This window comes from Erigeron canadensis, chromosome 5 (assembly GCF_010389155.1).
Source record: "Erigeron canadensis isolate Cc75 chromosome 5, C_canadensis_v1, whole genome shotgun sequence".
Classification (NCBI taxonomy): Eukaryota; Viridiplantae; Streptophyta; class Magnoliopsida; order Asterales; family Asteraceae; genus Erigeron; species Erigeron canadensis.
The window spans coordinates 35869732-35896806 of NC_057765.1; the positions used below are offsets into that span (position 1 = coordinate 35869732).

Genomic DNA, 27075 nt, shown 5'->3' on the forward strand with positions numbered 1-27075 from the left:
CTTCTGAAAGTTAGGTACCTATGGAGATCGTTTGTTCGGGAAAGTTTGGGTTAGTCATCAACCTTGTTGCGTCCTCTTCTTCCTGCGTTTTCATGGGGGTAGGTGGGACGTCGTCATCTACCCTTTTCACATCATTGATTTGTTTTGTTGGCTCGTAAGAGGAGTGGATCGATCCTATCTCACTTTCAGATTGGAATTTAATGACCCCATGGATGACAGAGGGGACCATTTTCATCCTTTGCATCGCAGGTCTTCCCAAAATTATATTGTAGGGGGATGGAGATCGTACTATCGAGAGATCCAACATCTCCGTTCGCTCGTGTATCCCATTTGTGATGGTCACGTCTAGGTCGACTTCTCCCAACGGCCATGCATGCTCTCCGGAAAAACCTACCAATGGTCCCCGGGGATCCGTCCTTCGGGCTCGTATGGATTCTGGCATTTTGAGGAAGCAGTGTTCGAAGATAACGTCACACTCACCCCCCCCCCCGGTCCAGATATACCCTCCGGACGTCAACGTTGAATACAGTGGCTTGGATGATGAGCGGATCGCTCGAAGGTTCGCTTTCTCCTAATAATGGGAAATAAAAACCTTCCGGTGTCGTTTTGGCCACAGTCAAGTCGTTGATTGTTGCTTGTTGAATGGCCAGAGCAGACCTTCTTCCTCTCGTCATCCTGTCTTTTTTCTTTACCATTTTTACAGCGTAAGATGCACAGAACGGTATATTAATGGGTTTTTCTAGTTCAATAGAGTGGTCCCACGGATGGCGCCAATGTTTGTACACCAAATCGCGCTAGGGTTAAAAAAGGGGTTTTGAGGGGTTTTGGACTATTCGTTGGCGATTCCCATATGGTAGAGTGTAAGCCTCTTTACGCCAATTAATTATGATTGTTAGCCGATTAAGATCGTGCTATTGTGTTCTGATCTGTTTGATAGAGTTTATGGATGAGTAAGAATGAATGAATGAATGATCTCGTGAGCTCTTCTGAGTCGCCTTTTATAGGAGGATTGGAAGAGAAACTTGTAGATCGGTTTTTCCATGATTTAAAAGGATAGATTTAACTTCCCAAATTAGTTGAAACTGATCGTCCTTATTTTAGGGAAGAAGAGATTTAGGCAATCTCTTCTTTATTCAAGTATTATTTCCAGTTGGGTGCCTTCCCCACGCAGGTTCCTTCGTAACGCTGCGGGTTAGCACTTGTCCGTTTGGCAGGCCTTTCATAGCGTAATGTGGATACGCCATCACTAATTCTTTAGTAACACATATACAAATGTCACTAAAGACCACCATATAGTGGCACATAATTATATGCCACTTAAAGTGTGTGCCACTAAAAGGCATTTTTTTTGTAGTGACGAGAGTAGTGACGATATCATATATGAATGTCACGGAAATGGATTCCACCAATGTATGTTCCACCATAATATCGAAGACCAGAAACTATGTGAAATAAAAGGTTGTTCTTAACAACGATAACTATTCATTTAAGTCTTCGGGTAGCACCACTAGACCTTGTTGAAGTGAAAATTCTCATCATATCTAGTGTGGAGCCAAATCTTATTCTTATTCGCCACTACTTGACATCTAGAAGACATGGTATTGAGTAGCAGAACTATGGGTAACCAAGGGTGGTTGGTAACCCCAAATTGGCTATAAAATTCTATATTTAATTTATAGTATAATGTTTATGTTTTTATTTAGTGTAAAGATAGAGTTCAAGCGTTCCATTCTCATGTTTTATAAGGTTGAGGTCCTTTTCTATCTTAGAAGAAACCCGTCAGCCTCTCTACACCGTCGTAATAAGAATACAGTTGTCTATATATTAACATCCTCTATACACTATCGAGTATATATTGATACTCCGAACCGAAGGATATAGAAAACAACATTTGATGTTTCTTACAGAGTATTTTTTTATGCAAAAGTAAAACAGAAAGCTTACACATGCTTTTTTTTTCTCTCAAAACCAATGTTTTAAATACCGGTATTTTAGTCGTACCGATCGGGTGTTGGAATATATAACTAAATATCATTATTTACGAGTACGCAACGGAAGCAAATAAAACCATGTAATCAACTAATTAACCTTGAAATAGGATTAAGGAATACCTTTTAACGTTGAGGATAAAGTGAAGAACTTTAAAAAGCTTTGAAATAAATCCATCTACGATCGCACACTAGACACCTCTTATATCGTACGCTAGTACCCCGATCACAAACCGAACAACCCTTTGTTTTTATCCCTAATAATCGAACCAACCAAAAACCCGAAAAACCTTTTTCTTTGGGGTTCGGCCGAAGCCAAGAGAGATGGAAGAGAGGAGAGAATTAATGTGTGAATTGAATTAAAAAACCCTTGAATTAAGCCCTCTATGTATAGGGAAAAATTAAGGTTTAATTATCTTAGAAAACAAGTTAAATCAAGGCTTAAAAAGCCCTTGATAGAACCGACCCCCCATAGGAAAATTAGGGTCCAACACTAATTTTTTATTTTCACATTTAATCCTCCTTTTTAATTAATTTAAATACAATTAACCCTTTAACTTATTTAAATTAATCATTTTGTGATTAAACTAATTAATATATTACTTTAATATATTAATTAATAATATAGAGTTATCGTGTCATTTCGTGTGACGTCCCCGTAGGCTTAAATTATTTCCAGACATACGTTCATTTTACGTGATCATATACTAACATCGGGTACTCGGTACAAGTATTACCGGTACGTATTGACACGGTAATTTAATTTTTGTATTTTTATTTTTATAGAAATCCTACAAAACTTTTTACAATTTAACCAAAATAGTCAAAATACAAATACAATCCACTCAAAAATAATATCAAATAGGTATGTCATAACAAAGTATAAGTTTTAGAGTTTACAAATAACAATACATAACATTAAAGTATAAAAAAAATTCAAAAAAAATAATCAAAATACCGGTATTACCATTCCGGTAATACCGGAAATACCGGCCGGTATTGAATAGTGAAAATATCGGACAAAATACCAGGATAGTTTTACCGGGTACCAACCGATATCCGTTATTCCGGGTAATACCGGCCGATACGTACAGGTATTTAAAACTCTGTTCAAAACCATGATCAGGCCGGTTTCTCCACTATTCCCAATTTGAGACTTTCAACTGCTCTGATTGAATAAAGAGTATTCAATTTGTTCAAATTTTTAAATGACTCTCAAATCTCATTTCACAAGACCTCAAGCTGCTTTTTGAGTTTTGTACATATTCTCTTTAAAGTTTAAACAACAGTGTAACAACTTATGCTTATTAATATACTACAAAAATCAACATTAATTACTCAATGGCAATTTGAAACATGTGCGAACTCGATCATTCACGGTCTCATGGATGATGGGCTCAGCTCGATCATTATGAGTGTTTACGGACCGGTCTTACAATCATATGAAATTGGTAAATCGGCCCACACTATCAGGCTACCATTGTGGTTATTCAACATATTCATTTCATAATCAAAAACATTAATTTAACTCAATTAGATACAATTAAAGACAACATTTTCAATGAGAATGTGTCACACTTCATTATTTCTTAAGCCATTGCCGTTTTCTTCTTTGAATCATGGAACAACAAGTCAAGATTATAAAGAACATACACCATCGTCGAAGAACACAACAATACAAGAACCGGCCCAAAAATCCAAAGCATAATTGGAAGTGCGGAGTAGAAAATCCGATTCCCTATCATGCTTAGTGTAAAACTTTTATCTAAAAGCTCCGACACATACGTTGAGGTCACATATGTTTGAGGAAGGTTGATCAAGAAATTCACTTGGCCTATGAATCTAATCGATAATGAATGACACATGAAAGAAAAAAGAAAGAGAACAAGTAGTGTTACATATTTTAATGCTACCATGAATTGTCCGTGTGCCCCATAGACAGTGTCGTTGACTGGTTTTTTAACACTGTAACTGCTACTAACAACAGCTGCTAAACCGCAACATAAAACTATTGATGTCGTAGCCATTAGGGTTGATCCCATTATTGTGTTCCGAATCGTCTGGATGGCTAACATGCTTTTCTTGTCATCATCCTGTTAAAAGAGTAGTGAAAGGATATTAATCTTCCGTCCCAGTTAAAATGTCTTAATTTGACTTTCAAAGTTATTTTTCATAATAACTTTTATTTGTATTATATGTTAGTCGATGAAATTTATATCTACATATGCAAGTAGTTTTAAACCCAATTTATTAATATATTTTATATCAAGGATTGAATAACATGAATAAAAATATTTACGGTTAAAAAAAAAATTTCAAAAGGTAAAATAGAAAATCTATATAAAATGTAAACTAATAATCTATCAAGAATCGTTGTTTTAACTTGTTGTTGAGTAAAGCAAGGTTCCCGTCACCTATCTAGAGATAAATGTTTGGAAATCTAAAATGTATATGTGGAGGTGGCAAAAATAAAATTCCTTCATATTTCTACTGTGAAGATGATTGTGTTATATATATATGATGATCAATATGTTCATGGTGAAAGTTTAAACATTATAATTACCTAACATCTAAACGTGGTTAATTAAAGAAAAATTAAGTTTACGTACCTTCATAATCGCGGATACCCATAATTGACGTCCATGAGCATTGGTGCCCATAATAGTAGAGAGTGGTTGAGTCCGAACCTTATGCCACAACCAAATGTGATATCCAATAGATATCATAAAAGATAATGGTATCATTATTAGGTCAAGATAGTATTTCTTGAATTCCATATATTTATACTTACTCTCCTTAGTTACATATATCTTTGCTTATCTCTAATGTTTTTCTTTGGTTATATATGACAAATGATACTGTATATATGCTATATATGTATACAGGATGTGGGTTGGATTCAATGGTATCTACTATATATTTATACTATATATATATATATAGCATTGATTGGAAACATCAACTCAAAGAGGAACCAAATAATTAAATAGTAAATATATAACTCCTCTAAGGAGTATAATATTGTTTAATGACCGGCCTGTATTATAAGCTAAGGGGGAACTGAACTTAGGTTGTCTTAGATTTAAATTGGATTAAAAACTTTTTACATTTTAATTTTTTATTGAATAAAAATTATGAGTTTCAATCATTTATATTTTAGTGATGTTTTATTCATATTTTAGTGATGTTTTATTCAAAAGATATTTTGAAAATAATATATGAGACATTTTTCGAAGCTTACCTTTATTTTTCCCTTATTATAATCTTTATTTATATTAAATAAAACAATATTGTTTCTAGAAATTTTTTATTTATGTGGCATGCCACCATTTTTTCTTATACTATTTTTAAAAATATATGATGTCATAATAGTTTTTTTTTTCTTTCAAAAACTATTTTTTATATTAGGTAATATGTCATTTTTTTTTTCATATTGTTTTTTTAACCTTATTTTTTTTTAATTAATATGAAAAATAATCGAATGTATCATTTTTTATTGAACAATATTTTATCCTATTCTTACTCCTAAATTACACGTATGTCTAGAAATAAGGATTCTCGGAAAACACCCTATTAATCCACCTCAAAAAATTTGAAAAGTGGATCTTCCGGTTGTCAAAGACCTTACCAATTAATGCACCACCAACCCCATTGTTCAACTGTATCCAAACTCTTTAATTTTAGTTTCATATGTCGGTTTTATGTATTAATGTTCATCTTTACAAGTATGTTGTTAATTATCTCTGTATCAAATTATAATATATTATCAACATATTACATATTATTTCTATATATTTTTGGTTTTAAAATTTTAGTTACACGGATTGATTTGCTAGTTATATTAATAATTCTCCATTGTAAATGTATTGTTGACCACGAAGCACTTTTGGATTTGCTTTGTCACGTGATCAAGTCTCGATCACTTATCATTATAAAGGGGCACTGGGTAAGTACTTCATATATAATGTAAAAAACTATAATCAAATGCATATAAGAACAAATTAAGATTTTAGATATTATATAACAACGTGATGTTAGTTAATGTTCATTCATGAAATCAAATTAATAAATCAAAGATTTGCACATGGTAGTTCATATAAGTTGCGACATATGTCATATTACATAATTTGTACAATTTATCAAATTATTAACATATAATATCTAAAACCTTAGTTCAATATTACTATATACATTTAATCATGTTTAGTTACATTCCATAATACTAAAATTGGTATCATATCCATGCAAGCCATTTTAGACCATGACGGCATGACCTACAATCCACTTTCATAAGAAGTCTTAATTAAGAAATACTAACTTTTGAACATTATAAATCGACCTAACTTGTTTTCTACATAAGTAAATATTGGTATAATTACCTCCTTCCCCATGTTTAATCCTTCACGAAACATTCCTTAACATTAGGTATAAAATTTGCACATCTTAATATTTTAATTTATAAAAAAACATACGAACCCAATCATTTATTCATTATATAATAAATATTAAAAGTTAGTATGTGCGAGGTTTTATACCCAAGTTCACTTATATAATAACTATATATTCACTTTTTCATATATATATATATGTGTGTGTGTACGTGTGTGTGTGTTAGATACCTGGGGGATTAGAGGTGGGTACCAAATGATACATGTGATCAGAGAGTTTCTATCTAATTATCTTTTTTTTTCTTTTCTTTTTTAATATGTAGTTGTTAAATACCCAAGCTTGAGTATAGAACTTCTCAAATCTTAATATTTTAATCCATAAATAAAAAACATAGAGATTCAATCATTTATTCATTATACAATGAATATTAAAATATTAGTATAAGAGTATTTTTTATACCCAAACTTAAATATCCAACAGTAATATATTTACTTTTCTGATATATATCCAGGTCAATCTATAGAGAGTACCGGGGCATCACAAATCATATCATCAAAATCACACAAGTACACAACATATATTGTCAACCGGGAAGTGCTATTTCTACAATAAAATTTTGCCATCTACAACGAATGTATAGATTTTTTTGTCCAGAATAAAACTGCATGATGCATGTATTGTTGTAGATGACAAAAATGTATTGTGGGAATATCATTTCCCTTGTCAACCTAACAACTAGCTAGCTAGATCCGATGCTAACATGACCTATGTTAGAGATACTAAATGAAATGAACAGAACAAAAAAGAGCTTATATAGCCCCTTTTTTGAATCAATTATATCAGATATGATTTCATATATATGTGTCAACCAATCATTCCAGTACTCTTTCCTAACATTAAACTTAAATTTAGATTTTTTATTTCCTATCACAATCTTATTTTGTTTTTTCAACAACTCAATATATATATTTATAATTTATAAACCCTTATAAAAAAATACATGTTCATTAAAAATACCTACCAAATATAAAAATAGTACTAGACATACAAGTAATTTTAAAAATATGGCTCCCTTGTTACCTTTTTTTATAGTGTCACCGAAGCCACCTTTGGCCTCCATGTAGCTTCGCCACTAAAAAAAGATGTATGACCTTACAAGGAGTAAGGATTGATGACCTCACGACGTAAACATGAATATTTTGAAAATTCAAAATATGACATTTTTAATGGGACGAATGGTATATAAAAAAATCGAAATATGAAACAATTAGGTCAGATCAATCTAAGGGAAAGGGAATTAGAAGAAAGATAAAGGAAGCTGGTAGGGAACAATTAAGACTTAATAGTGAAGTCTGACTGGGAATGAATACGGAAACAAGAAGCCACGCCAACTTCAACAAAGTCTTGTCCGTGCATGTGTTCCACATTCACACATGTTTACATGGTGCTCACTCGTCCTTGATCGATAAAAATTTTGGAAAATGTTTGGTGCCGTTAACACTTACCAGCACCTAAACATTGATGTACATTTGTAGTCCAAAATAAGTGACTATTTTCTGCTATATGATATGAAAAACGTAAAGTAAAGAAAATAAAAAAAATTGTTTTTATTGCATCCAAATTAGATGTTGTCAATAGCATTTATGATATATATAAGGATATTCCAAAACAAATTACAAAATCACAAGACGTCAAGACTAACATCATGTTATATAGTACAAGTGACTTAAAAATTATATATATAGGGGTGAGTTATTTATACTATAAACATTTAAAAAAATACAAAAAGTACATGTGTAAGTTAACTTATACATGCTTGTTCCTTCCATCTCCGACCACCACCACCATGATCCTCCGGCGACGGCGACCATCTCCGGCGAGACTTACACACGTGTAAGTACAACTTACACATGTGTAAGTTAACTTTCCGGCGAGAATCAGGTTCGTTTTCGGGTGGATACGGTACCGGCCAGAGGCCTTCATCCGTTCTAAGCTGACCGTCAAGGGACGCATATGGGAATCGTATGGATTTGATGGGCGGTGATCCAAGATATGGTGACGGTTTGCTACGGTACGGGCGAAACCCTTGATGCCGGCGTCGTGGTTGGGGTGGTCGAAGACGATGATGGTGGCTGGTGGTGGTTGTCTCGCGAAGGAAAAAACCTAAAATGCTAAAAAAAAAGTTGTACTTACACATATGTAACTCTCGCCGGAGATGGTCGTCGTCGCCGGAGGATCATGGTGGTGGTCGGAGATGATCATGGTGGTGGTGGTCGGAGATGGAAGAAAGAAGGAAGAAGAAGGAGGAAATACCTTATACTTTTTGTACTTTTTCAAACTCTTATATTAAAAATAACTTTCCCATATATATATATATATATATATATATATTGAATCATGGAAACATGAAGATCTTTTAGGTTCAATTGATCCAATTTATAATAAATCTTATTGTGGCTAAATAGTCAGGAAAACATATATACACATATATAAAAAGTGGACATTGATGATACAAATACACATATTTTTCTTATACTACTGAGTAGTTATAAATATACGGAGTAATACTCCAGTCTGATATACTGTAATTATTAATTAGGGCGTGTTTGGATGGCATGGTACGTTCTTTTACTTTTTTATCATTAGGTCTCGATGTTACAAATGTAGCCTAAGTATTTAAAGGTTAAATTAATGTTTATGGCTAACATGAATTTTGGTTTAAATGTTTAATATGCATGTGAAATGATGATTCATATATACATACACAGTTATTGGTCGATTTATTTAATGTTTTCCGATATGGAACTTTGATGACGGAATAGCTACTCAAATGATTTTTTTAATATATCAGTTGCTAGTCCACCAAACATACAAATCAAAACTACTTTCATTTTGAAGTTAGCACATTCGTATGTCATAATAAAATGATATCTATATATGTAGAAAGCAAAAAGTTGGATAAAATTTTGGCCACTAACTAGAAAGGCTTTTATTTGATGAACATGGCAAAGAACACGACCATGTTCTTGTTTCGTATTTAAAACTAATTAATCTTCACTACTAGAAAGCTGACATATTTTGATGGCTTAATCCGTCCAAATTTTGTTGAAAAGAGCCTTTATTACATAACTTCGATGGAAATCTGGTTTTGATAGTAGGTCTGTGTGCATCTAAAAAAACATTCCAGACGGAATTATTCGTTGTTAATATGTCAATAATCTTTATAAAATGACTAGTCACTCCAAACGGAATTATTCTTTGACAGAATACTTTATCGATGAATTTTAGACGGATTCTAATATGTAACGGAGAACCAACGATATTTATTCTAGCAAATTTCAACCAGATTATTCAAAAAGAAAATATGTCCTAATCGAATATATCCAAATTTTTCATGGAATTGTGTAATTTGCACAAACTCAACCAAAAGCCAATAACCGAATTTGACTAAAACCGAAAACAAACAATTTTTTGTTTTCAAAAACTCAAGTTTTCGGTTCAATTTATAGCTTTTGCAAAGAATAACCATCAACCTATAGACAAAAACAAAAAACCTTGTACTAGTATGTATACTGCGAAAGTGCCAAATTGCATATAGAAAAGGTTGTGAGGGCCAGCCCGCCAGGGCCTATGTCCAGGTCCAGCCCACTTTGGTTCAAAGCCCAAAATCTAAGTTTGAACTTTTTTTTTAGTGATTGATCACTTATATACTTTAATTTAGCTTATCTTAATCTTTATCTGGAATACGTACATAAAACACGATACGTGTGTGTGTCCAAATTTATTTCAAAATGTGAAACACACCAATATGATTAATTTTATTTATACGGGTTGTATGATATGGATAGTGGAATATAGAGAATGCAACATGTTTAAATCCAATCTAGGGTATATATCAGTATATATGTGCTTAATGATTTGACAATATAGATGTAAATGTTGTACACATATTTCATAGAATGATTCTAGTTAAAGAATGGGAAAGGAATCTACTACGTATAGTGTGAGAAATTAAGTTAAAGTGTAGCAGGATTGAGTTACTTAAGAACTCACTTTTACGATGTAACAATTCTTTTGGTTTGAGGTATTGGTGGAACTTGTCTCAACCGATTATCTAACTTAATAACGTTGTTGTTTAACAAAAAAAAAAAAATTTGTTTTGATCTGTACGTGAATGACAAGTGATGAAAGAAATTGTTTTTATTGGCAAGTGATATTGACACTATCATTTTTTTAACGTATACCATTAAATGTGTTTTCCATTATTGACGGTATAGCATATAAAATATGTGGGTGATATACGATTAAAAGATATCATATACAAATCATTAACTTTTTTTTACAAATAAAAGATTTAGACTTGTAACCATTTAGATTAATAATCTCAAATGAGTCTTAAATTTTATAAGATACTGACTGATAGATCATAGTTGGTTACAAAAAATGACACAACCTCTTTCATTTATATTGGGCTTTGTTTTAAAAGAATGAAGTAGCAGTGAGTAGTCAAGCAGCGTTCAATTCAATCACATGGGTGTGAGAAAATGAAAACTGAGAGTAAAATTGTTCACTTTGTTCATTTTATTTAGGATAAATATAACTAATTATATATTAAAAAAAATGTATTTAACCTGCTATATCAGGTAATAAGTCAACAATTGGTTAACCATGTAAAAATTTGAAAAATTTGTGGATGATACTCATCAATAAACCAGTCTAATGGACAACTATGTACATAGGTAAAAGTATATTGGGTATCCAGTGATTAAACCCTTCTAAATCCTTTGATTAATATTGATCATACATAACGCAAGCATACTAAAATTCCTTTTGATCATAGGGAGGGTCTTATGGCGTTACTCCCATATAAAACTTCTTCTAATACATGAACCTTTATTGGAAAGAGTTTAATCATATGATATTGGGTACTTTACATTTAGTCGATCATTTACACAATGCATTATAAAAAAACTACGATAACATACGATATAATATGCACGCTAACTATTAGGCTGTAGTTTAAAAACACTAATTTGTTATGAAGATTTTACTTATATTAAAAATAGCATATGAACGAACATAATTATTGGTTATAAGCTTAGGTCGGTTATGCTGATAACGACTAAGCTTATTGGTCTCTAGTTTAATCTCATGAGCAACTAGATTTTATTAATGTGGATTTTCAGACCACGGATTATCTTAGTATCTGAAGGTGGAAGGCTTGGGTTAACAAACCTTGTCTGTGATGGAGTATATCGAGTCCCCTTTCGCTATTGAATTACTCGGACTAACCAAACTTTATTAATTTACCATTAAAAAAACAAAGGTTATTTCACACAAAAAAAATATGATATAATTCGAGCACCCGTAAAAGTATAAGGGCTAAAATGACAAAACCGAAAAAGCATAAGGCGAAGATTTCTTGTTGCAAAAGCCAGAAAATCATAAAATTATACTACTTCCCCTTCCCCTTCCACCCAAATCAGTACACACACATCTTTACAAATTAGGGCTTAATTTTTTCTTCAATTAAAAAAAATAAAAATGGATCACCATGTAAACGAAGATGTTAACGCACCTCACTCAATGGGAACGACGATCATCGGCGTCACTTACAAAGATGGCGTCATTCTCGGTGCCGATTCCCGTACTAGCACAGGTAAAAAAAATCGAAACCCTAATTATAATCTTTTATATTATTCTTAGATATATGTGTTTTGTATATATATTTGAGATGGGTTTTTGATTTTATTAAGTGGGTTGCTGTTTGATTTTTAGGATTGTATGTGGCGAATAGGGCGTCTGATAAGATTACACAGCTGACTGATAATGTTTACATCTGTCGGTCTGGATCGGTAATGGCTCGATTCCGGTTAACTTTGAATTTTATTTATATACATATATTTTTGTGTATGTATATGCATTAAAAGTTTTAGTATTTCGAATGTGGTTGTGAATGTGGATTATTGATTTCGATAGAAACCCGATCGGGTGGGGGGTGGGTGTTAACAATAACCGAGTTTATGTAATTTTGAAAATGACACCCATTTTTAGCATGAGCTAGTTTAAGTATAAAAGCTATATCTTTTGTAAGAAGATATATAACAGCTGATTTGTTTTGCTTTTAATTTTTCAGGCTGCAGATTCTCAAATTGTCTCAGACTATGTTCGATATTTTCTTCACCAGCACACGTAAGTTTTACTAAATGCTTATTTTGATGTAGATTGTCTAAAGTTATGTTCTTTATCCCTGGAGGATGAGTACTTGTTAGTTGTTACATATGCATATACCTTGAAACTATCATGCCCGATTGCCCCCTTTCTTTTTATGGTCTGTGTTTTTCTTCTTCTTTAACGTAACGATGTAAACACCATGATGATAAACATTCAAAATTTTGAATCTACTAAATGAAGTAAATATTTCGGTAACAAGTATCAACTGTACCTGATCACTCGTTAAATTGCTCATGTAATCAGTTTTTACTGACAATTGAGTTGTGTCTGTCGGAGATCTCAAAGAAAAACTATGACAATGCATTTCTTGATGTGTTCTGATTTGTTTGCGGACCATTTTGTGTTATTTAAAAGAGCATAGAGATATTTTCTGGGAGTACAATTTTTAAGAGTTGGACTGCGTTTAAATATGTTAAGTGGAGTATTTAGTTTTTCTCATTGGTAGTTGCAGTTGTTCATATAGAATCCATTAATCAAATTGTTTGTTTGTATTATATAATGAGTTGAGGATTGATCTTCAGAAATTGATTTATTCTAATCTAACTGATCTTCATGGCTCAACAGGATTCAGCTTGGTCAACCTGCCACTGTGAAAGTTGCTGCAAACCTTGTCAGACTTTTATCTTACAGCAACAAGGTTTGTGTTCTCTTTGTAAAGTTATCATTTGATTGGTACCTGTGGCATTTTTCTGATTTTCATATCTGTTTCAACTACAGAATATGTTGCAAACGGGTATAATTGTCGGCGGATGGGACAAATATGAAGGGGGTAAAATATATGGTATCCCTCTTGGTGGAACAATTCTTGAGCAGCCATTTGCCATTGGAGGTTTGTTTGCATTTTCCTTCTATACAACTGAATTGTCCTCCAGGTTTTGTACATAGACCTTTTTATACCCAATTCTTTCTGTCAAAAACTTAATCTAACAGGCTATGGCTGCTTTAACAAAAAATAGTTATCACTTGAAAGAAAAAACAATTCTCTTTGACAGCGGTATGATTGTTTGTTTTATTTACGCTTTTCCTACTCTAAAGTTTTATGGGTTCATCTCTTTTGTTTTAGCAAATTTACTATCTCTTGGTGTGTATAGTATAGTATGGTTGTCACGTCGGGATTACATATATTAATTAGACTAGAGTTAACATTAGTTGTGTTAATCAAAAGGTACCATGTAAGCCAATAAGATTAAGTCAGTTGACCCATTTGGCATGTGTTTCTGTGATTTTGGGCATATTCAATGGGTTGATATGGGTGGAAGGCTGAAACATTTCAGAAATTAATCGAGTTGGAAGTTGGATCATGGTTCATGTTATAGCTATCTTTTTATTAGCCATCTATTTTTAATTTTCTTGTAACAAGTAATTTTCACATAGTTGCTGTAACAAGTAAATTGCAATATGGATCCACAAAGTTGGCCATAAAAGCATTTTTTTAATTATATAATGTGTAAACATCAACAAGCAATACTTTTATAATTTTGTTTATTGTATCAGTTAATGAAAATTAATAAAAAGCATAATGAGAGCAAACACTGTTTTCAAATTCAATCGCTTGCAGCCAGACCCATCTCATACATTTTGTCATTTCTTTTCATGAGTGAAGGGAGGTGAAAAGAAGCTAACGTGTTTATATGCATGCAATGATGTAAATCAATTTTTGAGTTTAGCTTAATGGTTAGTGCTCCACAGGATCTGGCTCCAGTTATTTATACGGGTTCTTTGATCAAGCTTGGAAGGATGGGATGACCAAGGAAGAGGCTGAGGTAACACCAACTTCATTTTGTGCAATTACGTGTCTGTCCCTGTCTCCCTGAACACGCGATTGTTGTGTATGTCAGTCATTTGAGGATTTTTATCCCTTTAATTAATAATTAGAGACTAGGTCTGTAGCGCCACAAAAGTTTTTTCCAAGTAATATAGTATGCTAAATGCAAAGACAGTTTTACATGATTTTTACTTTGTGAGGAAATTAACAGACCTCTGATTTTGTTTGATGCAGCAACTGGTTGTTAAGGCTGTTTCACTAGCTATAGCACGAGATGGTGCCAGTGGAGGTGTCGTTCGCACTGTCACTGTAAGCTCCCTTTGATTCACCTTATGCATATATATCTAGCGTCGTGAAAATTGGGGTGTGAATTTCTACCTATTACACATCAAGATTGGGTTGATATGGGTTTTTTGCAGTATCTTTGATGGGTAAAATCTAAAACTTGGCTAAAATGTAAGCAGTTTAAAACTGCATAAAGTATATTAGACGTTAAGAACCTCTAATGATCAATATAGTTATAATGATATTACTTATTTGTACTATAGTTAGACAAAAACGTGCTGGTTAGTTGTTCCAGACCAACTTTACTTGCACAGTTGCACCTCAACTAATAACCATAAAGGGTAATGGGCGCCATAAGTGTGAGATCCAAAATGCATCTTGTGCTTCCCATGATGCTAAAGCAGTTCCATTGCAATTACGTAATGTCAATTTGTTTGCCACTGTCATCTGATCATAATTGTTTTGTAGATAAACTCGGAGGGGGTTACAAGGAACTTCTACCCAGGTGATCAGCTTCCCCTATGGCATGATGAAGTGGAGGCACACAATTCATTGTTGGACATTCTCAACGCACCAAATCCCGAGCCAATGAACATCTAGACTTTCTGATTGTGATATTCTACTCAACAGAACTAGTCTGGGATGCAATTCTCAACTGTTATTTTAGTTATTTTCAGCTAAAGTACTGTTGTACTCCTGATTACAAATTTTACTTTTTAGTTGAAGTTTCACCCAACTTTTATGGATTGTATTCTGTTTATTTCAGTTTGGCTTGTGTTTTCTTTGATGTCTACACCTCCTATAACATCCAGTAATCAGTAAGCAATATAATGAATGTGATATTATGCAAATTCTATCATTATCATATGTTAGCCAATCTTGTAAAAGATCACAAGCATGACTGTTTTCATGAGCCTCCTAGCTGACCTATGTCATGTTCTTGATTGCAAACTTTGTTTTATACTAATATACCATTCACATTCTATGGCTTGCATTATGGAACTTGCTTCACTCCTGTTTTCTGCCTTTTAATGTGTAAAATAAATAGATTATCGTTTCTAAGGAATGCATATCCATAAACAACTAAATGATCAAAAGTAGACCTAATTGCAATCTGAGTTGAAGCCAGGTTTTTTTGAAAATGAAATAAATGGCATATGGCAGATACTGCATGAATTATTTTCATGACTATACAAAGCATGATCTTTCATAGCTGAAACATCTGATGATTGGGTTTTGCTGGCTGGAGAGAATTGATGGATATCATCAAGATTTAGATCTGGCAACATTTATGTCGAAAGATTGTTGCCATCATTCGGCTTATAGTAGGACTCATAGGTTGCAACTCTTGGCTTGGATTCAGGTAGCTCCTGCTCTTCCACAAACCCTATGGTCATATTCACAAAATCTTTCATCTTTGACTCCTTCCACACCTGCAAGTACCGGTACGTCAGATTACTTTGAAACTTCATAAGGTATATAGATATAAAAAAATATAAGCTTGAGATAGCAAAATAACGGGTGGGTAACATATCAAAATTGTTAACTTTGGTACACAGATTTGGGATAGATTGGGATTAACAAGAAAGGCAGAAACACTTTTTGTCCAAGATTTCTAACTTATCTTTAAAAATTACTTGTGTGTTAAATATGATTTCAAAATGCAAATTAATACACATTATAATCCAGATTTCTTTTCAATAAAGCAAATTAAGGGGTTTTATGAATGGACCTTTAACCCATTTGACATGTTAAAGATGGGGAATGACCTGGATAGATCCATGTACATAAGTAGAAGAAGTCAGATCTAGAAAATTGAAATAACTCATGTGCAGTGCACTACTTTGTTTTGCACGAATCCAAGATTTGGGAATCAAAACAGGCAGCTAGGTTGCATGCGTAGATTGTAAATTTGAAACAAAATATAAGCAGGTATACAACAAAAGAGTATTACCTCAAAATCCCATTCTCCATAGAGATCAGGGTCGTCCTTGTCGACCCAAACGTAGGTGTAAGCCTGTAATGTATCAGAGCTATCCTGCATAACCAATCAAAATTTTATAAGTAACATTTGGCTACCAACTTATATATGAGAATGGTTTCAGATACAAACCAGCAAAGAGACATCAACAAGCCTTTTTTCATACTCAAAATCCTCGAATTTATCTAGTATATCTAATTCTGGGGCTGTAATCCCTTGTAAGACCTGCAGCAATATGATCAACAACAGTCATAATACACGCCTACACAGTAACTATAAAAAAATACCCTTCAATTATGATAAAATACGAGAATTGTACTGAGAGGTAATTATAACTTGGAAAACTGTCCAAAAATTTAAAAATGTTGCAATTTACATGGATAAGATGGATTCCCAAAACACATATTGGTATATTGTAACAAAAGATTGGCTTGATAGTTTTATAGTATAAATTATATTCATATTCGCCAATGGCGCTGATGTGGGCGCTGATGTGGCAGTGTATTGAATGTATTGGGAGCACCCATTGGGGGTGCTCTTATAGTAAAAATGGCAAAATGACTATAAGATCAAGGACACGACATAAAAAGGAACAAACATACCCTTCCTGTAACATTTTTGTTTTCTACAGGTAGAATCGCAGGATACACACGCCCTTTGACGCTAAATCTATGACTACAAGAAAAGAAAAATATATATATGTTACAGATGAAAGTCAAGCCTCTGAATTCTTAAAAATATATATTACAGATGATCAACGTGATGAAAAGGCCGATAAACCTTACTCGACCACTTCTAAACATGTGGTTTATAATTGTCGTCACGTTCAGTAAGGTTAGAAATGTAATCCAAAAACAAAGGTATCCCTAACAAACTGTCAGTTTACGGGAACAAACCTAAATCATACATTTTATAAGTTCATACACCTAATCAATTCCTGTCACGTTTATTCACGTAATTTAGCATCAACTTGCTCAATTGGTAAAATGGATATGATATGTTACATTTTTATCTAATTGGAAAATCGTTAATATCTAAGATATATATGGATGTAAATAAGCAATTTTAATTAATAAATAAATAAAAATAAAGAGAAAGGGAGAGACTGACAAGCCGTGAAGAGTGGCAGGTGAATTTTGAGGTATGCGGTTAAGAAGGACCCGAACGACGTCGTCTGCTAATAAACTTCCGTACACAAATACATTTGTAACTGTATTTGCTGATGTCAACATTTTTCTTCTTAGTTTTGATCAGTCAGTGTGTGTCTGATTTTTTATCTAAATCTAATTATATGTCTCAAATGAAATAGTATTAGTTAAATTAAAATAATGATTGATTGGAATTGGAAGTGAGATTTGAGATTGGAATAAGATGAAGATGTTATTCTGATGATGACGACGACGACGAATTTAACAACCAAAAAAAGTTTCACGAACTTTACAACAATTGGCCTTGGTTGATTGGTTAGCAAAGTTTTTTTCCCCTAAATAAACAACTTAGCTCATTTGCTTGTTTTATTTATGCACTACAAATTAAATAGGAAAATGACTAATTCTTCTAACAAAATAGCTTAAAAATTCTCCTAACACTCTAAGAAGGTGACATGTGTTATCTATTAATACTCTTTCTTAATCATGCCCCTTGATTTTTTCACATATCATCATCCAATAGTTAGGAGGATTTTTAAGCTATTTTGTTAGGAAGATTAATCATTTCCCAAATAAATAAGCAATCTCAAAGATCAATATCTTTACTATCTTATAAAGCATTTTGAGTTTTTATTTATGGAATGTCTTAAGAAATTAAGCATATATTTTTTTATCCCAAAAAGCCCCTTTCAACATATTTATGGTTCCAAAATGCTCCTCCACACACTACAACACTAAATTACTATATCCACCATTATAAAAAATTGTCACTTCTAAAACAAAATTATACCGCAATGTGCGGGTATTATGCTTGTATCATAACAAAATAAGAAAGTGCCTATCTATCTTTTTTGAGTGGTGATATTAATATAAATTTACCACAGATGTAAATTATATAACATACGGTACAACTGTTTAATATATTGTTGTGATAAATTTATCAATTTATGGGGTACGAATATCACCATCTATTTTTTTTTTAATTCTAACAAAAAAACGCTTAACTATAAACATGATGAATCACTAATGATATGAGTCGTCGTAAAATATATATGATAGAAACAAATGAGTGGAGTGGAAATGTAAGTTTATGCATGGCACCCACTTCGTTCTTTTAAGAAGAGCACTAACGATAGTCACTTGGACTAAATTGGAAAAAATTGTCATGTTAACACGACATTTAAGTATTTAACGATCAGTCGATCACGTTGGTTGAATCCTATTTTACCTTTAGTAAATCACAGTTCCATATAATGATTAAAAAAGATAAGATTCCAAAATACACTCAAAGCATCGACGAGCATGATATTTGACCGGTGCGATATGGTTTCACGGTGTGAAAACCACCTTACACCGAGTCTTTAAAACAATGATGCATGGTTCTTTTGAAATGAATTGGTAGGTATGAGAGCACGATATTTTCTATTCTACACTTCTACCGACTTACACCGCATTTTCGAGATAAAAATTAAAAGAAAAAAAACATGATAAGGTTGAATAGGGAAGGAGAAGAAAAAAAATTGTATGCATATAATGTATTTTTGAGTTTTAGAAAAAATGAAAGTAAAGAAAAAAATCAAAAAAATTATTTACATTCTTTAAGTTTTAGTTTATAAAAGAAGAGAAAAGATTGGAGACGAAAGTTTCTTCCTTCCAAATCACCCCAAATGTGGGAAGAAAATATTTTAAACAAAATCAACTAAACTATCCTTTCAAATCCTCTCATTTCATTTCTTTTTCATCACTAAAATCAACTCAATAACACAACTCCTTTTACGATCCTTCATATTCTTTTCTTTTCCTTTTTTAAAAAAACTCAAGAACATAGCGAAGTTTAAATGAAAGGAAAGGGGGAAAAAATAGTTTTACAAATATACCTTATTAAATAAATTATTAGAAATAGATTGAAGGCTGAAATAATACTTTTACCTAGCTATCTTTTCTTTTCTTTCTAAATCATCCCAATTTGGCAAGAAAATTTTAAGACTAAAATTCTATAAGCTATCCTATCATTTCTTTTCCTTTCTTTTAATAAAAAAAAACCCTCTAAGAATGAAAATTTTACATTATCTCCTATCATTTTTTTCCTTATCTCATCTAAAAAAAACTCAAGAATGTAGTGTCTAAGTACTTAACTATCCCCCGAGGCTTACATGATGCTTATTATGGTTCTTAATGGAATATTGTCCGCACAATACAATTAATGATGGATAGTTTAAGTTAATTTAAAAAAAAAAGAAATTTAATGCAAAAAACATGATAACAGCAGCTAGGGACGGCGACGCTGTCAGCTGAGTTGGCTAGAAAGTTTATGCTCATTTCCAGGAGCAGAATGTTGCAAAGCCTCACCTCTTATATGGAAGTTTCTATACATTTTACAGAAACCGTAATGACAATTAAACAAACTCATTGCATTAATCACAATTTGATGTGAAAAGTAGAACTACAAGTTGGTAACCCATCTACCAAACCTGCACAGATATCATCGTTCAACTGAATCACTATTGATAAATATACACGTGACATAATCCAACCATCTACATCGAAGGCACAAAGGTTCATTGCAGTCATGCCATTTCTACAGCTCGTTAATACACTTGACTATTTTAATTCATTCATATGAATATGTGGTCAACTTGATGCATTTTATTGGATAAGTGAATAATAATAAATTAATTTATACAGGAAATAAGTCAGTTATCGATAAATGCAAACGACAATGACAGGATCATTTATGGATAAAGGATCAGTAAGCATAAGTCAACATGGCATGATGGCAACAGATGCTAAATCGTCCTTTGTTAGTTTCATTTGTTCGGTATCAGAAGACGAGAATAAAAGATTTCCCCTTTCAATGTACACGGGTGGGGTTTGAAGATTTATTCGGTAATCCAGGAGTGAATTTGAAAAAAGCAACTCGGAAGAGGGGAACAACCTAACATCATTAAGAAAAGTCAGCAAAATCAGCACGCAGGATCACATATTTTGTCTTCTCAATCTCAAGTAGCAGCCTTTTCCATCTGAATGTTTGACTTCCAAGACTCAAGGAGTCTCCTCAGCCCCACTTCCTTGCAACTTGAGATTGACTTGAAACCTAGCAAAATGCAAGACAAACTTCAGAACTACAAAGAATAAATGAGGGCTTAGGAGATTTAGATCATCAGGTGGATGTAGAAACATTTTTTTCTATTTATCATATATGCACTGAAACAGGATTATTCATCAACCACTTTTGTTTTGCAATTTATGGAGACAGAATTGTTTGCTTGACTCAAAAATGTGACTAAGGTAGCAAATGCGGGCCATTCTTAGGTAAAAGGATCAATCTATGAAATAATTTATCTCCAACAAGCCAGGCAGAAACAAGCTGAACAGGTACTTAATGTGCACAAACTCTCCTACATCTTATTATTAAATTCGGATCATTGTAAAACTATTTGTGGGCCGTCCCAACCTGTTTTGAAACAAAACTAACTACCCAACTCAACGATTTTGGCACCTCTATATGTACACTTGGTTAAATAGAAATCGTTAATATGACTCTTCATCCCGTCTTTAAAAAGGAAGAATAATTAGGGGTATCTTATGTATTTTGCGTAAAGTTCTGATATGGGGTTTCATTTAGACGGAATTAGAAGTTCTGAAAAATCTTATTAAGCACGGTCCCTAACATTATGCAACTGGTATGTGATTATGTATATGTATGAGTTCTTTACCAATTACCAAGAGTAGCAAGAAACATACCAAGTGAGATGCCGTACCTAATTATCATAAAAAACGTGAAGGGCGTCTTCGAGAACTGTTGCATAGATAAGAAATACAAAAGAATATGGATCAGAGCATGTACATGTGTTAATGAGAAACAAGGGAGGATCACGAAACATGATAGCAAAAACATTACACTTCTGCAAAATGATCTGTAAAATGTACCCTCCACTTCATATGATTATGTAACTCTACGTTCCAGGTTTAATGTCACCAAATTATCAAATGCACGAAAGTCAGTTCCTACTAGAGGTACCAATTTCGACTGTTTGCATAACTTTGGATCAACTTGGATTTCTTTATATCTTTAACACATCAAACAGGTAAAAACAGCTTATTAAGAAACTACTCAATGGGTTGAACAAGTCACAAAATCGCTGAAGCGTACAGATCTGCTTAGAACCTCCGAAAATGCTTTCCTACAAAAATTATATTATTGAATTGAAAATAAGCTTTTATATATTTTTTTATACATTAGTATATATAAGATTACAAAAGATTTTGAAAAACATGTTGACATATAGCCTGCCCCAGACCAGTTTGGACGCGTTACTAAACCTGCCTGACCCGCACATTTTGCCACATCTAGTTCCTATCGATTCTTGGGAAAACGGGCATGCTAAAGAAGGAGCTAATTAAGCCTTATTTATACCTAAAAAGCATGAGTCATATATTTTTCAAGCGAGATCCAAGCAAAAAATGTGTTCATATTAGAAGTTAATGCTTAAAGACCCACCAACTCAACTTTAGAGCCTTAAACACAAATTATCAACAAAGGTATGGACTATGGATCAAAGAAACACAGTATGAATTTACCAATACAGGATATTAAGAAAAGCCAACATATGTCACATACTCATGTTCAAAGCAGAAAGGTCAACCTATAAATGTCAAAACCTTCACATAAAAAAAACAGTGGTCACAAATTTGACCCATTATAGGGTCGAATTAGGTTGTGGTTTATCTCAAGCGAATCAAATGGGTGAATTCGATAGTTAGCAAAACCTGTCAAATGGGAGAAATCAAACCTAAAAGGGAAACCTGTCAGACGGGTTCACAATGTCGAGTTCTATGAATATAACCTTGTAATTTTTTTTTAACTAATTACACTATTTTGTAACAGCATTGTTCCATTATCATAGTAAACGCATATCATATATAGATAAAGATTTTGAAGCTGACATTCCTAAGCCATATCACCAAAGTGTTACTACATGATAAAAAAGTTGTACCTTCATCTCCACTTATCTAGCACCTAGACAATATCGTACAACTTTTTAAGCATGTAATAACACCTTGGTTACAGCCCTCATCAAAACCCATAAAAAAAGAAAAAACTATAATGCCTCATGGCATACCTAAACATTCAAGAAACACAAGAAAAGCTTGCCCACCTGCGATGACCTGTTCTACCCCTGGATATACTATTGCTAGTCACATAATCATCCTCGGGATCAACACCTCTATAGTCTGCAAATTCCGCAGATACTACAGAACCTTCATCAGAGTTGGAAGTATTATCGTAGCTCAATCGACGACTTTCTCTCCTTGCTGCACTTACTCTTTGCCTTCTTCTATTTCTAGAATTCCTAAAATTATCAAACACTTGATACAATATACAAGAAGTCCACCAATTTCCATCATCACCAGGGAAGTCTTCAAATTCATCTCCAGAACCATTATCCCCATATTCTATAACATAATCTCCCAAAACCACCCCGTGTGGAATTTCAGAATGTATGGTGCTCAAAACATCGATAATCTCAGACGACTGCTGAAAATTTTCCCAATCAAGCTGTCTTGCAGGATCAATTTTTGATGGGCACGCATGAGGGTGCTCCACATTAGCATGTTCCCGAAGCTCCGTATAAGTTCCTGAAAATGTGCACTTTTCTTCTTCACAGCCGCGTTTTTTCTCGTCCAATTTAACTCGAGCCTCACTGACAACTACCCACCCAGTAACATCACCTCTGCAAAGAGGGCATAATGGCTTGCTAGTGGCATCTGCACTTATTACAGTTGATTCATCAGAAGTTACTTGTGAATCTGACCCAGATGACATCTTATTTGCAGTTTGGAAACGGTCCAAACAATTTGAGTGTAAATGACCGGTGTCACACACAAAAGGTCGGCATCCTTTATTGTAAGAAGAGCATTGAAGAAGAACACAGTTATGTGGGAAGGAAAGACATATAGGACATGTGACATCGTCCCATTTTATATCAAGATGATAAGCCTCCATAAGAAGCGTCAAGTTAATTAGAGCTTTACCGTTTACGAGAAGGTGTGTATCAACATCAAGAATCAGAACTAATGTGATGTTTAATATCTGGTGCTTGATCAAATCCTATAACTTAATGAAGACCACAAACCTACAGCAGAAGGCTAGCACCTATAAAGCACTTGATCTTAAACATCACAAGCAATTGTACCTGGTGAAAGAAGAACAAAAGTACATTTAAGAGTACAAATTGGAAACGAAAGGCATCAAAAAAAATATAATTAATATGCAATATGACTCGAGGGATAATTCAGTACTACATTTGTGTGAGTAAACTAACTTGGTTAGTGGGAAAACCTTAAGACAATCATGCAAGAGATCCCACTAAAGTCCATGAATAAAGCAGAAGTATAAGGCCCATACATCTGATGTAACGGATAAAGCACCCTAACAATTGACAGTTCTTCTATAACGGCATAATAAATGTCTATAAGATGATATGGATATGGCATATTATCCATATTTGCTTAACAGTCGGGCCTATGATGATCCCTAACCTCTAAATCGGGAGTAATGGCCAAGACTTGCTTTAAGATATCTCAGCAACATGATTCAGATTTTAATCTTTTTAACAGACAAAAGTGTGATGACGATTTAGCTGGTTTGGATAAGGCATCTCGCTATTTTCTTTCAAATCACACTCATTGCATTATCGGTTTTAGTTTGTTCTTTAATACTGAAAGACTACTCAAACAAGTGAAAAAAGGTTTGCAATTGTTCACGAAAGTGCTATGTTTATGGGTAGGTTTTTCAATCACAAGATATAAGGTGCCGCTCCAAAGCGGATGCAAATTGGGTGTGAGTGTGAACTTCTCATTACCAAATACACGTGACAGTCAATATGCCAATAAACTAGCTCCTAGGATTGTTAAGAAACCTTCCAAATTTGTTATCATCTTCTTAAATCATAAATTCATAACTACAAAAAAATCCATGCTTCATTTCAACAACCATTAACATCTTTTCATCACATAAAAATTCATATACAACAAATACCGCCCGCGGTGCCTAGTCATCAAATCATTAACTTTATCCATCTTTCACATTCTCCATCAAAATAAAAAAAATTCATTAAACAATCCTAAAGGGTATAAAACTAGAACTATATATATAGATAGATAGATAGATAGATAGATAGATAGATAGATAGATAGATAGATAGATAGATAGATAGATAGATAGATAGATAGATAGATAGATAGATAGATAGATAAATAGATATAGATATATAGTGTGTGTATATATAAATAGTATATATCACATGATATTGCCCCCATCCATCCTATCCAAATAATGATACAGCAGTTAGGCTGATACTCTATAATTATCAACTAAAAATGAACAAATAAAAAGGGCATATCATATATTAGATCCACCAACCAACCATAAATATAGAAATCTAAACGATATATTAACACAAAAATACTGCTACATGAATAAATCTCAAACAGATAGAGATGTGAGCTTAACCAGCAAATAGAGATTAAAAAAAAATAAAATAAAATAATAAGTAAAGTCATGAGCTAAAAATAAACCTTTGAAGGGGTTTAAAGTGAAAAAATGGATCGATGAGAAGAGAAGACTTGTGGAAAAGAGATGGAGATGATGATGGTGGTGTTGGTGGTGAGGTCTGTGAACATGACACGCTAACTGTGTTTGTCTCGGCTCTGTGTGTTGTGTGTTTTTTTATGTGTTAATACTGCTTTTCATATTTATTTATTTTTTATTCACTAATTAAATATGTATGGGTGTAGTTTTTTTTATAAGCAGCACAATACACCGATGGTAATGGTTTTGATAGTGTGATGGTAACGATGACTGCCGGTGATAAAAGCAACGTCGAATGGTATAAATAATTGATGTAAAAGGTTAATTGAAATATTTTTAAAGATAAAATAATAATAATATAACTTAATCATTAAAGATATTTTAAATAAGAGAATATAAAATCAAAAATAATAGTTAATGTATATCAAATAAAATAATAGTTAATATATATCCAATACATTAATAGCTAATATATATCCTAATACTACTATCTATCTTATAAATACAAAAAAAAAAAAAAAAAAAAAAGTAAAAAAATAAATCTATCTTATTAATACAAAATTAATTAATTAAAACAATTAAAATTTAATGTATTTATATTAAGATTTTAAAAGTATTTACATTATTAGTGATATCTTCTAAATCCGCTATGTGGGCCTCGGGGTGAGTTTACCTAAGGTCTCAAGTTCAAGTCTTGGGGTTCTCATCTTAAAAGAATATTCCATAAGTAAAGGGTTGTAGGTCTAGAAAATCTCTAATTAAAATTACCTCTAACATGTCTGAATCGAAACTCACCTTTAAAAAAAAAATTATCCTTTTTTTAAGTTTTTTAGTAGTTGTCATGAACTCATGAAACATATAAAAAGTATAAAATATATAAAAATGACATCTTTACGTATAATAAAATACTTATAACATTATCTATACTTTTATACCTCTATACTACTATATAAATATTATATCCCTGTGTTGAAAAATTTACAATTTTGAGACATGCGAAATTACTATTTTACCCTTAATTAATTAACTTACACAATCATTTCATAATTAAAAAAAGATATATTCACTATCCCTAAAAGTCAAATATCTTTGTATCAATTACCTACACAACTTAACGTCGACGTCATCACCATCCGTCGACACCACCACATCACAACTAATATCATCGCCGCCGCATTATGCAGGTACCATACTCCTCATATTTTAATTGAATACGTTCTTTAAAATTTTATTTAGCAAAACCTTAATAATACATCATGAGCCATGGGGGTTGGTGTCGGCACTTGTGCCATATTTGTTGTGTACACTTTTGCCTTTGATTTCGTTTTCAGTTTTTGATATTTTAATATTTGGTCGGTTTAGCTTTGTAAACTTTAGTCATTATTATATTTTTTTTATAATAAAACGAATTAGTGATACATAAGTGTAATTAAAACTTAAAAGTAGGTAATGAGTGTTTTAATAAATACGCGGACCCATCTATCTACCATTGTTAAACTTTTCATTCTTTTTCTTTATAGATTCATAACAAAGGAAAATTGGAAGCAACTTCTATACTTTTGGTAAAGGTAAAGTTGTCTATATCTCAACCTCTCCATACACCGTCAAAGACGGTATTTGGACCCAAAAACCCGTGAAATACGGTATTGGGAGTTACTTTAACAAAGGAAAATGATAATCGTATCATATAA

The 27075-nt window shown here is 32.8% G+C and overlaps 4 protein-coding genes across 7 annotated transcripts; 1 reads left to right on the forward strand and 3 right to left on the reverse strand.

Annotated features, from left to right (window-relative positions):
• Positions 1-3577: 3577 nt before the first annotated feature.
• On the reverse strand, positions 3578-4765 carry LOC122601694. The gene is made up of 2 exons (XM_043774435.1): positions 4598-4765; positions 3578-4081 (listed from the first exon to the last, which is right to left on the reverse strand). Exons 1-2 carry the CDS (start codon positions 4763-4765, stop codon positions 3578-3580), a joined length of 672 nt encoding a protein of 223 aa, XP_043630370.1.
• Positions 4766-11820: 7055 nt separating this feature from the next.
• Positions 11821-15426, forward strand: LOC122599663 (proteasome subunit beta type-6). Its single transcript, XM_043772208.1, has 8 exons — positions 11821-12036; positions 12156-12232; positions 12514-12569; positions 13176-13248; positions 13329-13440; positions 14301-14374; positions 14611-14685; positions 15130-15426. The coding sequence occupies exons 1-8, from the start codon at positions 11922-11924 to the stop codon at positions 15259-15261; spliced, it is 714 nt and encodes a 237-aa protein (XP_043628143.1). The 5' UTR covers positions 11821-11921; the 3' UTR covers positions 15262-15426.
• A 323-nt stretch (positions 15427-15749) lies between these two features.
• On the reverse strand, positions 15750-18056 carry LOC122600626 (AIG2-like protein D). The gene is made up of 5 exons (XM_043773371.1): positions 17753-18056; positions 17245-17317; positions 16775-16867; positions 16616-16699; positions 15750-16094 (listed from the first exon to the last, which is right to left on the reverse strand). The coding sequence occupies exons 1-5, from the start codon at positions 17872-17874 to the stop codon at positions 15951-15953; spliced, it is 516 nt and encodes a 171-aa protein (XP_043629306.1). The 5' UTR covers positions 17875-18056; the 3' UTR covers positions 15750-15950.
• Positions 18057-20416: 2360 nt separating this feature from the next.
• LOC122600212 lies at positions 20417-25526 on the reverse strand. Of its 4 annotated transcripts, none has more exons than XR_006324021.1 (4): positions 25372-25526; positions 22914-23987; positions 21535-21589; positions 20417-20884 (listed from the first exon to the last, which is right to left on the reverse strand). XR_006324021.1 is itself a non-coding variant. In XM_043772890.1 (4 exons), the coding sequence occupies exons 2-3, from the start codon at positions 23795-23797 to the stop codon at positions 21559-21561; spliced, it is 879 nt and encodes a 292-aa protein (XP_043628825.1). In that variant the 5' UTR covers positions 23798-23987; positions 25372-25526; the 3' UTR covers positions 20417-20884; positions 21552-21558. The 4 variants fall into 4 exon arrangements, 3 of the variants coding, with proteins under 3 accessions (XP_043628825.1, XP_043628826.1, XP_043628827.1); XM_043772890.1 differs by having other exon boundaries at positions 21552-21589; positions 22950-23987; XM_043772891.1 differs by having other exon boundaries at positions 22950-23987.
• Between the last annotated feature and the right edge of the window lie 1549 nt (positions 25527-27075).